The following is a 15,468-nucleotide window of genomic DNA, read 5'->3' on the forward strand; positions in this document are numbered from 1 at the left end:
TGAGATTCCTTCTCCAATTAAGACACGAACTAATAGAGAGCTTCAACAACTGCTTGGGATTGGACCACAATCTATATTCAAGGATTTGTCCATACTTCTCCTCGTCCTGCTGCTTTCCCCTAGAAAAAAACTGCTCTTTGGCGCTCTATCGGAGGAAACAGCAATTCATGTTTGCTCTGATTTAGCACTAGAGAGTGGGTTTTCCATGAGAAAAGGAGTGGAGCAAAGGGAAAACTGATTGGACCCATGGCTAGAAAGCAGAAGTGAACCCTTACTTCCCATTCTACTCCAAAGACTTAGAAGCAAGCTAGGGAAGATTGTGGGAGCTTCAAGGCATACATCCTGCAAGATGAAAACAGGGACATTTTTGTACTTGTGGCATCCCGGTTCTCGCAACCAAAGTCTTATAATCAACTGCTCCAATAAGCAGTTTTAGGAATTGGGAAACACTTCGTGTTGGTGTATGTCTGAGGTTTCTTCCTTTCTCTTTATTTCCGGCTGGCTCCTTCCCTTTCTTTCCTTGTAAGCAGACCACAGCCATTTTGTTTAAAATATTATGCAGCTTGATCATATAAATGCTTGCTCAGAGGGAAGTGTGCATAGAACCGCGGTCTTCGGTAAAAGTGGAGGTTTTGCCACGCCTCCTCCTTCCCACAGTGAGTAAACATAATCTTAAACCACCTATTTTGAAATTAATCCCACTGAACCCGGCGTTCTTCCTTCATCCCACAAATAATAATAAAAAAACCAGGAACAGTGTTTTACCTGAAAACAGGAACTGTTCCAAGGCTTGACATTTTGATCACAGAACCACACTAAGCACACACAGCGGCTTTTTACAGCAGAAGAGGGTTTCAAAGCTGACCCACAGATAATCCGACCTGTTTCCCACTTTACACCAGAGGAAGGCCTGGGAGGGGAGCAGGATGGACAGAAGCAGAGACCGCTTTTCCTGAACTGCAAGGAAACCCCCTGGAAAGCAAATACATAGAGACACAGCTACGGGAATGAAGGAAGACTGCTGGTAGCAACGACAGGGAAGAGGAGAGGACAGAGGCTTAACGCGCAAAATGCTTGCACTCAAAATAGCACGTTGCAAAAGGAAGCTTTGCACTCCCAAAGGCTCCAGTCAGCTAAAGGAGCTGCTACTGTAAACTCTATTGCAAAGGGACACAGGGGAGGTCACAACTGATTGTGATCTGATCAAGCCTATTATCTAAATTTAGCCTGATAAGTCTTTTCATTCATTCTCAAAGTCGCACCATTATTCACTGGGTCTGCAGATGTTTTAACTTGGGACATTTTTACACGCGCATGCACACACAACTGCATTTATATAGGAGCTCATCATAATAAAAAAACTTTGCAAGCATTAACTTGCAATCATCAGACAACATCTGGCACCCATTTTACAGATGTAGAAGGGATGCAGAGAGCTTGCCTGAGACTCTGATGCACCAAATTCAACGGTACTTACATCCTGGTATGTATGTTTAGGATTTCAATCTTGGGGGAAAGCTAAGCATTCAGTAAATCACAGTCAGTGTGGTATAATGGTTAGATTGCCAGAATAGGAGGTGAGAAAGTCAAGGGTTCGAATCAGCCATATGAATGTCTCCAAAACATTACCAGGCAACACAGCTTCCCATTGCAACTGCTGGCATGCCCTCTGCTTGAGCAAACCCTCAAGGAGGGACGTAAGCCAAATCTTTACAGAGAAATGTCAGCATTGACTTGTGCACCTTCAGCCCACCTTCAGACTTGTGCACCTTCCGACACTGAAATCAGAATTCTTCACCGCCAGCCATCATTCAGGTAGAGAGCAAAGCCAGCTCGCAATAGAGGCAGTGTGCCGTAACACATCATCATGCAGCAGTACTCTGCTGCAGAGAATGTCATGGTAATTGAAGACTCTTCCCCCATCCTGCAAGCCTAAATGAGGGCTATACATTAACAGCACTCCTTAGAACTACTTCACTCGCCTCCCTTTTGGAGAATATATTTTACAGGTAATAATGAGAGTCTACCGTAGTGCCATTAGCTAGCTGGATTCAATCAGAAAGCATGGGGAGGAGGGGAAAGGAGCCATCTGCATTCATTAAAATCCATGCTTCCCTCTTCTTTATGTCAGAGTCTTGCATTCATCCAGGCAGGTGTTTTTCTCCCTGTTTTACCAGCTCTGAAAAATAATCTCCATATCCGAACAATAGAAGGAAGGAAACCGTCCAAAAGCCGGGAGCTGAAAGCATTCTGAAGAGGGAGCCTGAAGCTCTTTATGCAGTAAATCTTGTTTTTCTGCATACTAACTCTTCTATCCGCAATGCTCAGAATGGGCAATAAAACAACTACCAACAATTCTATTCCCACTTTACAGATGGGAAGGTAAAGTTCGGAAATGCAAATTGATTTCTTAAATATTAAATGAAAGCATTGAAGCTGGGAATCGGTGATGGTTTTTTTAAAAAAATCAATATTAAATGAGCAAAGGATTTGTGCACCTGGAATCCCCCAGGTCTGAGGACCAGCTCCTGCACTAGTAGCAAGATCTCACCGACATGGTGAAAATTAGCCACAAACTAGCAGAGAGTGGGAGGTTTTGCTATAACACAGAGAGGCAGTAGGTCCAACTGGTAATAGCAACTACTGTTTAGTTGGGAATCTAACAAACACGCCTCTGATTATACAAGCCTCTTGCAATACTCAAGAATATGTATATATAATTTACTTACAATATTTCTAATCTGCCCTTCACTCAAAGTGTCCCCAAGGTGGAAACCCATAAACTTCAAAATCAAATGTAACAATTAACAAGCAAAACAAATAAACAGATAAAAACTTAGAAGGCAACAGCATCAAATCAAACATATGAAACCTCCAAATTACCTCCCCAAAGATCTGAATTATAAAGCGAGTCTTCACCTACCTTAACACAGAAGGTTGCTCCAAAGGCATCAACCCACGTAGAGAAAAACTACATTATTATCCTACCACTACCGAATAACAGAAAGTTAAGAAGTCATTCGTCTTAAAGACCACGTGCCAAGGATAGATAGAACCTGCGGCCCTCTAGATTGTGACTACAGCTCCCATCAGCTCCAGCCAGTGTGTCAGATGGTCAGGGATGATGAAGCCGATGGTCAGTGGTTCAACAGTGTCTGGCCAAGTTTCTCCCATTCCTCAACATAACCATTCCCCCCCAAGGCTTTTGCCACTAGGTGCTATCTAAAAGATAAACCTGATTATTACACAAAGAAGGTCACACAACACCTTTATCTTCCCAGGGTAGGGCTGCTGATGACTCACTCACCCCCTCCCCACCAATACCTGCAACAAAGCACAAAACCTGCAGAGGAATGTTGGAAGTTATCTGGAATAAATTTTAACTCAATTTATGTGGAGCAGTGGGGAGGCCCAATATGAACCCCTGTACGTTTTCCCAGAGTCCTCTGCAACACAGAATATGGGAACGAAGAAGTCTGGAAAACACCCATCTAGATCAACTCTGTGTTCCTATGATTATAGTGTCACTGCAGTAATCTAAAAGGAATACCAGAATGCATTAACCTACTGTTCTCCCATCCACCTACCCACCGCAGCCTCCCCGTGAGGCCTGCAGCTTTTGTGTAATAATTTATCCAATGTATTATGTCCCAAGGCTCAGGGGCAGTGCAGGGGATTTGGGGGAGGGGGAGGGGGAGAACCATACTGGTGCAAGCCAGCTAAGTGACGCAGCACCCTATAAGCAGCCTAGCACTCGCAGCAAAAACCACTTCAGCAGCTTGTCCTCACCTGGAGACAGCAGTCTAATAAAACAAAGCCTCAACAAAACTTTAAACGGAGCGCACAGGTTAATATGTAAAGCACAGTTCAAACGCTGTAAGTCCTGGCGTTACTGAAAGCGGCCATTTCTAATCCTTTGCAGCTAGAGCTACTTTGACTTGATCAAGATAATAAGGGCCATCCATTTCCCGTTTTTTCTGTTATTCACATCTCCCCAAAAGCTGGTGTTTTTTTTAACAAAGATACTGATGTTGCGCTGGTGGGGTGGATGCAAATGTCTGCCTCACTCATGCACCGGGCTGTCCTTGCAACTGTTGGAGACTTAGATCATACAGTATATACACCGTTACATTAAAAGCACATGACTTCTCCCAAATAATCCTGGGAACTGTAGTTAGTTGTGGGTGCTGAGAATTGTGGGTGTTCTACAGTTTCCTGGGTTCTTTGGGGGGGGTGTCATGTGCTTTGAATGTATTGTATGTACACAGCCTTAGTTTTCATACATTTTCAACACCCTGTTGGACGAGCACTTTTTGGTGTTTGTAGCATTCATGCAGATTTTGTCCACATGGTTGGGGGAAATCCCAGATTCCTGAGAACTTAAGACATTTGATGCGAGAAAATAAAATATGTTTGTGTAGGTCTGTTTGTCTGGATAAAGAGATGCAGATACACGTTGTGCAAGGAAAGTGCAAAAATAAATAAATGAGGGAGAAAGGTTTCTCTTCCATACCCCCGGGCTTTCACATTTCAAATTCTGAACACAAACTAATCAAATTCTGCTATGTGAAGAACTGAAATTAAACAAAATAATTCACAATTTAATTGTTAGTTCAATATATTTTCCCAGGAAGGATTTGGGGAAAGGAAAACAAACAAAAAAAGGACACTCAGGGAGAAAACTACTGTTGTATGAGGTCCTCAAGTGCAAATCCAGAAATTAGTAAACATGGAAAGCATGTATCAAGTCCCTAGACCTCAATATTGTGAAAATATAAGTTTAAAAACATATGCAATGCCTCCTGACATCTCAATAACAGGGGTAGGGGTGGGTTCCTGGTTATCAGGAGCTGGGAAATCTGCCTGTTCAGGAATAGTTTTAAGAAGGTCACAAAATGCAAATATGACAAGGAGAGGGGGAAAACAACACTGAGTGGGAAGGAGATGGGGGAGGCAACACCATCAAGGAGACATTTCCTGTTATCAGGGGCTGGGAAATTTGCTTAAAACTGGCTAGTTTACAAAGGTCACTGAAGTTGTAACCCTATGCATGCTTAATGGAGAAAAGGCCCCAATGAATGCAGCAACACTTTCTCTGATTGTATACAGGACTGAAATGGAATTCCAGCTTTTCTTCTTGCAAAAAATGTTGACAGGTACATGTGTGTGTATATCCCCTGCCTTTCAATGGCTATTTCACAGTCCCACATTTTAAATTTAAACAAAAAAAGTAAATGCAATATGCACAGCCCTGGAAACAGAGGCAATAGGAGAGGGTTCAAGACACTTTATAGAGTTCTGAATTTACCTCCCAACCATTTCCAACTGAACCTAAAAATCTGGCTTCTAAAACCTCTCAGCTATTTTCAACCTCTTTTTCTTCCTTGTCCTTACTTGCTGTATAGATTCGAGGAAGATTCCCTGAGTGTGGGTGGATGCCCTGCACATCAGATTCTCTGCTTGTACAGCAGTCACCCACAAAATGAAGTTAAGTGCAATATATATACAGAGTTCTACTTTAGAAACCACCTGGAGACCCTGTCTGCTTTTGGCAGCTGCAGTTTGGAGCCTACCCAGGCTAACGTCCCCTATATACTGCAACATGCTCGCAGTGTTCGAAATTAGCCAGGCGCCAAGCGCCTTTTGCAACCAAGTGAAGATACTTGGGTGCCATGATGGCGCCTGACAACTCCATCATCTGTGGATCATTGGATCTGGACTGTTTTCACACGCTCATACCCCATCCTGCAGAATTCTATCAGTTATATTTTATCTGCACAATCAGAATGAATTTCTAGAGGTGGTACCTCGGGTTACAGATGCTTCAGGTTGCGCACCGTGGCGAACCCGGAAGTACCAGAACGGGTTACTTCCAGGTTTTGGCGCTTTGCACATGCGCAGAAGCGCTGAATCAAAACCCGCGCATGTGCAGGCGCGGCACTGCGGGTTGCGAATGTGCCTCCTGCACAGATCACGTTAGCAACCCGAGGTTCCACTGTACAGTGGTACCTCGGGTTACATAGGCTTCAGGTTACACACGCTTCAGGTTACATACGCTTCAGGTTACAGACTCCGCTAACCCAGAAATAGTACCTCAGGTTAAGAACTTTGCTTCAGGATGAGAACAGAAATCATGCTCCGGTGGCGCGGCAGCAGCAGGAGGACCCATTAGCTAAAGTGGTGCTTCAAGTTAAGAACAGTTTCAGGTTAAGAACGGACCTCTGGAACGAATCAAGTACTTAACCCGAGGTACCACGGTACTAAGCTTTGGAGAAAACACCCAGAGGCTTATGAAACGAACCTGTGGAAATCATCCTACAATGTCAATAATAACCTTTAGAAGCAGCCTGGAATAATCATTCCCAATATACAGAGAGTAAAATGACCATATAGGCCAGTGTTTCCCAAACTTGGGTCTCCAGCTGTTTTTTTGGACTACAACTCCCATCATCCCTAGCTAGCAGCACCAGTGGTCAGGGATGATGGGAACTGTAGTCCAAAAACAGCTGGAGACCCAATTTTGGCAAAGACTGGTATAGGCTGTGTGGGATGAAGCACCGCCACTCAGTTGACAGCTACAATGATCCCTTTAATAGAGAGTCACACATGAGCTGCTTTGGGACACAAATGGCTGTAGTTAAACAGCTGCATTAGGTACACAACACCTCTAGGCAAAAAGGAAAGGAAAAGTAGTAGCTCCTACATAACTGAATGTGATGGGTGAAAGAAATCTAGTGAGAAGGTGGGGGGGGACAATTCCATGGTAAGAATAGCTGGAACAAAAGTGTAATTCAGGGATGGGGCACCTCCAGCCTACGGACCAAATATGGACCTCCGGAACTGTTCCCCACCCCACCCCACCCACAATTTGGCATGCAAGCAATTTCCCTGAAATCGTGCCCACCTGCCCCAATGTCCTGGCCATGGGAACTGGCTGACACAACCAAATCTGGTGGAAAACAGAATGCTTGTACATCAGCTGATGTTTGGGGAGTTCTGTCCTGATTGGGAAGTATGTGTCCCGTCCCCCCAACTCTAGTGGGCCCACTTTGACAGGTGGGTGGGACAACCCACCTGCCAATCATTAAACATCAATAGGACATGTTCCATTAAAAGAAGTAGTAGTAGTAGAAGACAGATTCAGCTGTGGGGAAAACTTGTCATGCACTACAAATAATTTCCCAACATTTGCATCAGGTTAACGTTTAATTCAAAATCTGCATTGATAAATGACATGATTCATACAACTTTCAATATGAGAGTTTCAGCGTTTTTTTAAAAAAAGGATGCCTTGGAGGTGGACAGTGAGCGATGTTCCCAAATTGCACTTTCACATATGAAAATATTTCACTGCTCAAGACTACATAATGACAAAAAGAGCTGAGGACTAAGCTCATGGGTGGCATTTTACTTTGGAAAAATCACTCCCTTCAAGTTGCAAACTGTGACCCTCTCCCCTTCACCAGGGTCACTTTAAATATCAAGTTTTCCATTTTAATTTAATGCTTAATATTTTTGGGTTGCTACACACTGTTATTTGATTCCAGGTTTCTAAGACTTCTGGACACTATGATTAATTTTACTCAAGTAAGATTGTGGGAAGGAGAGGGGAAAACTAGAATCCAATTCAGTATGTGAACACTGCAGGATGTATCAAAGCACTGAGGTAGCATGCTGATATTTTCAGCCCAAATGCCTAGAATTTGCTTCTTTACCCCTGAATCAAAACAAAAGCAGAAGCTGAGCAATCTAACCAAAGAAGTTAGTCAGAATTCTCCCATTTCCATGTTCCACTCCTACACCATAACTGAAGTCTGGCTTGCGAAGAGCAATTTTGTCTGCTTGCAACCAGGGAGAAAGCTTCTGTGAAATGGAAGGCATAATGAGGCAGTTCCACTCCAGATGCATTTTCAAAAGCATGCTTAAAAAAAAAAATTCTCCTAAGCAAAAAACTAGCACACTGGAGAAACCTCTCTCTGAAGAAACGCCATGGTGCATCTGAGACACAACTGGACACCTTCACCTGCCCCAGCTGCAACAAAACATGTCTCTCCCTGTCTACCATATCAGAATCTACAGCCACAGCAGGCGCTGAAACCTTCCAGCAGTTTGACTTTACCCCCAAAGGCGCATTCTTCCATAGTCTCCAGAGACAGATGGATGCCGACAACGATTTTTTAACGGAGAAAGCAGAGAGGTAAACTTGGGTCAGGGTTGCTGACAGGCTTGAGCAAAAGCTCTTAGGCAAATGTGCTGCCTTTGGGGGTTACTCACAGCGTTTTTACCACAGAATGATGTCACTTTGGGGGGCCCTCGCACCAGCAAACCCACAAAGCTAATAAGTTAGTCCCCCGTAACTGCTTACTCTGCCAATGTCAGGCATCACATGATCAGAAATGGATGCCATATGGCACGAACTCAACTAGCTTTCTACTTGCAGGGTGTTGTTGTTTTTTAACTTAAGTTAATATTTTGGAGTGGTGCAATTTGTACTCTTTCTTATGCTTTATATGTAAAACCAGGCCAAAAAAATTCTGTGTGAGGGGCAGCCCAAGTGGTGTCCCTTTCAAACAATTACTGTAGCTAATTCTGCCAAATCATAGGCACACATCTACTTGGAAGACAGTTGCTCTGAGTTCAAAAGGAGCTGCTCCCAGGTAAATGTGCACAAAACTGCAACCGAACCTTCCAATCCCTATTTCTGAATAGTAAGTCCCGCTGAGATACCGCTTTGTATTTGGTGCCTCCCAAAAGGCATTGTCACAGCTGACACAATTCCACAAAGAGAACTGCATGTGCAGGGTTTTTCCTTTGTGCACAGGACTCAACCCTGTAGGCAGGCCATTGCATGCTAAAGTCACAAGCGGAAGGAACATCCTTACTGAAATCAGAGCTATGCTATTCAGTTTAACAGATGCCTCAAAATGCGTAGATATTTTTTACTATATCTGTTTGGTAAAGGTTTCTCTTCTAGGTAAAAAAGAAAGAAAAAAGGAATCCATATGCTAATGTTTCTCATTCTTCCCGACCTTTGCTGCCAAGCTGCCTCACAATCACCTGCAGGGCAAACAGAAGCAAGACTCTCTGGATTGGATTTCATAAACAGCCTCTCCTACAACAGAGGATTCTACCACATAGAAAACAATTCCGAATTCCTTGTTGCAGCTACACTCCAAGCGTTTGCATCTCTGACTGTTCTCAACACATTCTGTTGAAAGTCAAATCAGTGTATTCAGTTTTTTGCTGTTTTTAAAGTATCACATACTACATTCTTTCTCCCCCCCCCAACCAAGAACACTGACATTTGCATCAGAGGCTATGTCCTCCAAACATCACAGAGACACTACAAAGGACTGAGTTCAATTACGTTGCCTCTTAAATGATACAAATCAAGTTTAGCCAGAACGCTTCACTCCACCCTCAAACCTCCCAAACTATGCCAGTGCATGCTTAAAGGCAAAAGTTGAGGTTGGCACTTTTATGAACTAGAAGACGGCCAGCAAATTATACCTTGAACATAAAGACTCTGGCAGAGAGAGAGAGAGAGAGAGAGAGAGAGAGATGGGGCTTTAATATTTCCAAAACTATGGCAATGGCCCATTAGCAATATTCTCCCCATTATTTATTGCCCAAGATTACCCAAGGAAAGTTGCAGTTATCCAAAAAAAAGAATACAAGCATCTACTTATCCCATGCAGGAGCGACCAGACATTTTTTTCTCCAACATTGCCAGTTGCCACAATCCCACGTCCCGGTTTCCAGCCAGGAATCTACACTACTAATAGCAACACCAAACATCATTTTGAAATAGGTCAGCTGGGTACCGATTTATTTATTTTTTTGGAGGGTGGTAAGAGAACCACAGTGGGAGCCTGGTGGGTGTGAATTTAAGGGGAGAAAACTGCATCCCAAACTCATCATGCTGCTTCAAATATAGTGAGGTGGATAGCCCCCCCCCCCCAATTTAGCCATGGGATTTCTCAAATAATCCTAAGGAAGGGAGAGGAAGGAGTAGCAGCAGCACTAATAAAAAGCCTTTCCCCTGAAGCCATAATCCGAAGTGATTAGGAACAACCATTTTTAAAATGTATACCTGGATTCATCTCCCATCCCCTAATTTGGCAGTAACTAGACATAATTACTCTGGTTCACTCAAACTCCCCTTTTATTGCTCCACAGACCATTTCCATCCTTTGCCTACTCAGCAGATTTCACTCACAGTCAGCCCAGCTACCATTTTAAAGGCATGAAATCCAGAGAAAACTGAAAGCATACTAAATCCGTACACATTTTACAAAAAGACCCATTGTGTCAGCATCAGTATATATACTTTCCTTTATAATAAAGGGGCTGTTGAAGAGGAAAGCGCTGCAAGAGGGGATATCAATGATCAGCTTTTATAAGATCAGAGGATTCCAACTGCTTCCCTCACAAGGATTTTTTTTTAAATGCACCATTACATTTAAATACCAGGAGGTTCCTGTTTCACAACCTTTCAGAGAGAGGTAAACTTTTTTTAAAAAAAAACCAAAAACAAAAAACTGTCTTTTGATTTTTAACAAGAGGGGGCTGGTGAGCTTTGCTATCTTTTTTTTAAACCCAAATACATTTCAACCAGATTCGAAACAAATTAAAAATTAAATAAAATTCTGAAGAGCACAAACTTTTGAGAAGGGGAGGGGAGAGAGAGAGAGAGAGAGAGAGAGAGAACCGGCGAAGAACGAGCAGCAATGAAAAGGGGAAACACTCCGACAACAGGGAGGGAGGGAGGGAGGGAAGCTGGGAAACAAACATAAATCTTGTTTTGTTTTGTTTTGGGTAGATGGCTAATATATATATATATATATAATCCTTACCTTGACTGGGCAGCCATAGTGAAGTTTAGCAAGCCGACCGTCTCCTGGCCATCGGAAGGCTTTCTTCGCCCTTGCCCTACCCTCCGCCACCCAAAAACTTCCTGTCCATTTGCTGCTGCGCTCTGCGCCCCTGGCTCAGAGCAATCCCACTTTTACGCGCCCCCTTCCTTTCTCCCCAAAGACTGCTGCTTCCTCGGCTGTAACGCCTCCCTCTCCCTCCCTCCCTCCCTCCCTCCCTCTGCTAGCTCAGTCCGACACTAATTTGGATAGACATCCGGGCACCCGGGGGCCTCCTCCAGTCCGGCTCGACACATTGCAAGCCAGCTGAGAGGGGAAGGGGGAGGCGGCGGAGCTCCCGGCTCGGCTGCTGCTGCTGCTGCTGTTGCTCCACAGGTAAGCGAGCCAAGCCCGGGACTGGCTGGCTGGGCTCGCTTACTGAATGGCCATTTGGAGCTCCGGACCGGTCCGGCCTCTGAGCCAACCCATGATGGGGCGCTGGGGTGAGGGGGAACTCGGCGAAAGCACCGTGCGCTTCGGGCTGCGCTTTCCCAACGAAGGAAGGGGATTGTTTTTTGGAGAGCCGGTTCTGAAACGATTCGCACCTACAGCCTCGCCCCCGCCCCCCCAGCGAAAAGTTCGCATGGTACGCTCCGCCTTCCCTTAAATGGACATGTTGTTTTGTCAAGGGCGACGGAACGGGGAGGGTTGGCTCCGGGAGGAATGGACAAGCCCGGCTGCGGCGAGCCTATCAGAAGGGGAAAGGCGCGCGGCGAGAGCGCACACGCGGATGGGGCCCCGCCTCGGAGGGGGAACGGCGACTGAGCGCTGCCAAAATACAAATTATTCACACACACACACACACACACACACACACACACACACACACACAGTACAAGCACGCACCAGGCGGGACACGGAGTTCCCTCCTGCCTGGCACTGCTGGCCTCCGCGCAATGCGGGGCGCGCGCGGATAAGAGGCAGCCGCCGCCACCGGGTGGAAAGATACTGGCAACTTTTGATGGTGCGGTGGGCACAAGGGGATCGCCCTCGGGCGCTGCTCCGATGCAGAATCTCAGAATGATAGGAGTCGGAAGGGACCAGAGGGTCATCCAGTCTAACCCCCTGGGAACGCAGGAATCTCAGCTAAAGCATCCATGACAGATGGCCATCCAACCTCTGCTTGAAAAGCTCCAAGGAGAGTCCACAATCTCCTGAGGGAGACCTGTCCTCTGCCAAACAGCTCTCACTGTCAAAAGTATTTATTGGTGTTTAGTCGCAATCTCCTTTCTTGTGACTTGAAGCCATTGGTTCGAGTCCTGCCTTCCAGAGCAGGAGAAAACAAGCTTGCTCCATCTTCCATGTGACAGTCCTTGAGATATTGGAAGATGGTCATTCTACCTCCTCTTTTCTAGGCTAAACATACCCAGCTCTTTCAACCATTCCTCATAAGGCTTGGTTTCCATAACCTTGATCATCTTGGTCGCCCTTCTCAGCACACATTCCAGCTTGTCAACATCCTTCTTAAATTGTGGTGCCCAGAACTGGACACAGTATTCCAGGTGTGGTCTGACCAAGGCAGAATAGAGTGGTGCCCTTGATCCGGACACTATATGTCTTTTGATGCAGCCTAGAATAGCGTTAGCTATTTTTTGCTGCTGCATCACACTGCAGACTCACATATTGGGCACCCAGTGTTTCCTCACTTCCGGAATGGAGGAATCATACTTTACCCAGGATTAGTGGGTCTTTTGGTGGGTAGAAAGAGGGTTTTGCAACAGTTAAATAGCTTGCACTCTGTGCAAATAAAAAACCAGAAGCAGAGGTGTGTTCTGTTCCTTAATCCCTGCTTCTGTGTTCCAATGAACTACACATTCAGCATGCACCAATGGTTCTTTATCCCACTTTACAAAACAGAAGGGTAACTCAACACAAAATGCTCTTGATGAATGCCAGGTTTTTGGTTAGGTAAAGGTAAAGGGACGTCCAGTCGCGGATGAATCCAGAGTTGTGGCGCTCAACTCGCTTTATTGGCCGAGGGAGCCGGCGTACAGCTTCCGGGTCATGTGGCCAGCATGACTAAGCTGCTTTGGGCGAACCAGAGCAGAGCACAGAAACCCCGTTTACCTTCCTGCCACAGTGGTACCTGTCTATCTACTTGCACTTTGACGTGCTTTCAAACTGCTAGGTTGGCAGGAGCAGGGACCGAGCAACGGGAGCTCACCCCATCGCAGGGATTCAAACCGCCGACCTTCTGATTGGCAAGCCCTAGGCTCTGTGGTTTAACCCACAGCGCCACCCGGGTCCCTAGGTTTTTGGTTATGTTACCCCAAAAATGTACCGATATTCAGGGGTGCAAGAGTGCTGCTACACGTTTCTAGTCCTTATAGGCATAAAGACAATTTGAACTGAAAGAGGAAATGCCTACTGAAAATTAAAAGCCAAAGGTGGTGGTGGGTGAACAAATTTTTTCACTGGCCAATGTGTCAGTGCCCTGCATAACTTCTTGCCCCTCCACAGGACAAGTAAATATTAAAATATCTCTCTGCATCCTAGGAAGAACATTGCAATAATAAGGGCGGGGGGGAGCTCCTCCTGGGCATCGGCCAAAGGTGAAGCAGCTACAGGGTGCTGGACTCCTCCCTGACAGAAAAAAACACTTAGAAGAAACATTGCAACTGAGAACTACTTTGCTGTTTTTCATCATCCCTCCCAACTGCTTTTCCTTTTGTGTCATGGGTTGTGCGCTGTTAAGTCTGAGAGGGGAAACTGTCTTATTATTGATTGTTGTAAGATGCTCTGAGAGCCTTTTCTTTTTGGTTAATTAAATTATACAAAACAACTAAATTACAAAGGGAAATCATGGAAATTAGTTCAGTGAGCAATATTGATGACTGGTTGCAGAATTCATTTATTGAAGCACATAGTTGTTGTTTTTTGAGAGTATATGCATACCCCTTGCCAAACAATACAAATGAACAGAGCAGTCACAATGGAAATTATGTTTTGCAGATTAGGAAGCAGGTTGTGAGGTTTTAAACTGTGGGGGATTTTAGAGACCCCGTAACTCATCTTTTTGAAGCAGGGAATGGGGCTTGTGATGGCTTCCTATTAAAGCTATTTTGAAAGAATATATGTGCTGGTGGAGCAGCCCAAGGGATTTTGTACGCGTTCAGTTCCCAATATATTTTCCAATGAGGAAATGTTTCTCACACATGGCTTTTCTTACAACCAGAAACAGACAGGTATCAATTCTGCATAAATGGCCAAAAGAGAAAAGGATATTTTGAGGGGGGGGGCAGTGCAAAGCAGACAAACTAGGCGGCCTATTGTACAGAGAAGGCAAGCAGCCCAGAACATCTGATCTCCTCTTGATTTCAAAGTGGAGGCAGAGATGAGCTAAAAAATATATTAAAACAAAGTGCAAGAACTGGTGCTTCCTTTTATCTACAAAGGCTGCAGAGAAGTCAGTAGTAGTGAGGGTGAGGGTGAGTAGCAGATAATCAAAAATCCCTAAACAGAGTTGGTCCCTGTAAAACAAAGATATAAACCTGCTCAGCTACACACAACAACACACACAGAGAGAGAGAGAAGATAGCAAACTAGGAAGGAGCTAAAGTAAACTTGGGAGCCTTTCCTTCAGCATAACAACTCCCTAGGCAAATCAGCAGAAGTTGAGACATCCTGCAACCCAAGGAACACAATGTAATTGCTGATGTGCAATACACAGGATTGTTTGTAAGCTATCCATTGCTACCCTACCCACTAAAATAACCCAGACACCCTTCATTCATATTCATTTGTAAGTTAAAGAGCTTTGCAGCCATTGTTTTATAGATAGATACACCCCCCCACACACACACCCTTAATAGCCAACACAATTTGAGCAAGCACTATGGAGAAGCAGTAAGTCTGGAGGCAGGCCTTAAACAAAGCTGAAAAGGGGCCTATTAATTAACGAGATGTGCCTTAACAGCCTCCATTTATATCCCAATAGATTCCTTTGCTGCGGGAGGTGAAAGGGCTCAGCGCCCTATTGTGATTCCAAGTGCATCAAGCATGCAAGCTAGGGACTTTTCATTCGCAAGCAGACCTCTGGCCCCAGTCCATGAATTGTCCCATTGAGGGAGGCTTCAATAGCCCTCCACAGTCACCCTACTGTACAGCCAAAATAACCAGATTCCCAGCTGAGACTGCAGATGTGCCCTTTTTACCCATTACCTCAATAACAACACACAGGGATTTTTCTGCAGGTCTGATGTGCATAGCATTAAACATCCCACACTTCCCTCCCAGAATAAACTCACATATGGGTACCAAAATACCAACACAACCACAGATTCACCCATCAGCATTACACATCCAGAACTCTCGCATATAAGGAACAACCTTCAAGGCTTCCTTGATTGGATCCTGCAGAGTCCTGTATACTGGGCAGCCTCAACTATGCTATGAATGAATGAATCTTTATTTGCGTCAGCCTTCGGCCATAGCAATAAAGCAACAATATGATATACAAAGAATAGAAATAAAAAGTCAATTATATAAAATAAATGTTAGGGTTTTGAATCAATAGTCAAATAGCGGATCTTACTCTGATTGCCCCAGCTAAAAA

The 15,468-nt window shown here is 44.7% G+C and overlaps 1 protein-coding gene across 8 annotated transcripts in view; it reads right to left on the reverse strand.

Annotated features, from left to right (window-relative positions):
• The window catches only part of AFF1 (ALF transcription elongation factor 1), a 143,465-nt gene that overhangs the window by 111,415 nt on the left and 16,582 nt on the right, over nt 1-15,468 (reverse strand). For 6 of the 8 annotated variants that reach the window (XM_081876671.1, XM_081876674.1, XM_081876670.1 and 3 more), the window contains exon 1: nt 2,924-2,967. The exons of 1 other annotated variant lie outside the window; for it this stretch is intronic. In XM_081876671.1, coding sequence (XP_081732797.1) covers nt 2,924-2,952 — 29 coding nt within the window. In that variant the 5' untranslated portion in view covers nt 2,953-2,967. Of the gene's footprint in view, nt 1-2,923; nt 2,968-10,856; nt 11,056-15,468 lie in introns of those variants that run through there. One more of the 8 variants, XM_081876672.1, reaches the window with a different exon arrangement.

This window comes from Podarcis erhardii (genome assembly GCF_964252035.2).
Source record: "Podarcis erhardii genome assembly, chromosome: 9".
Taxonomy (NCBI): Eukaryota; Metazoa; Chordata; class Lepidosauria; order Squamata; family Lacertidae; genus Podarcis; species Podarcis erhardii.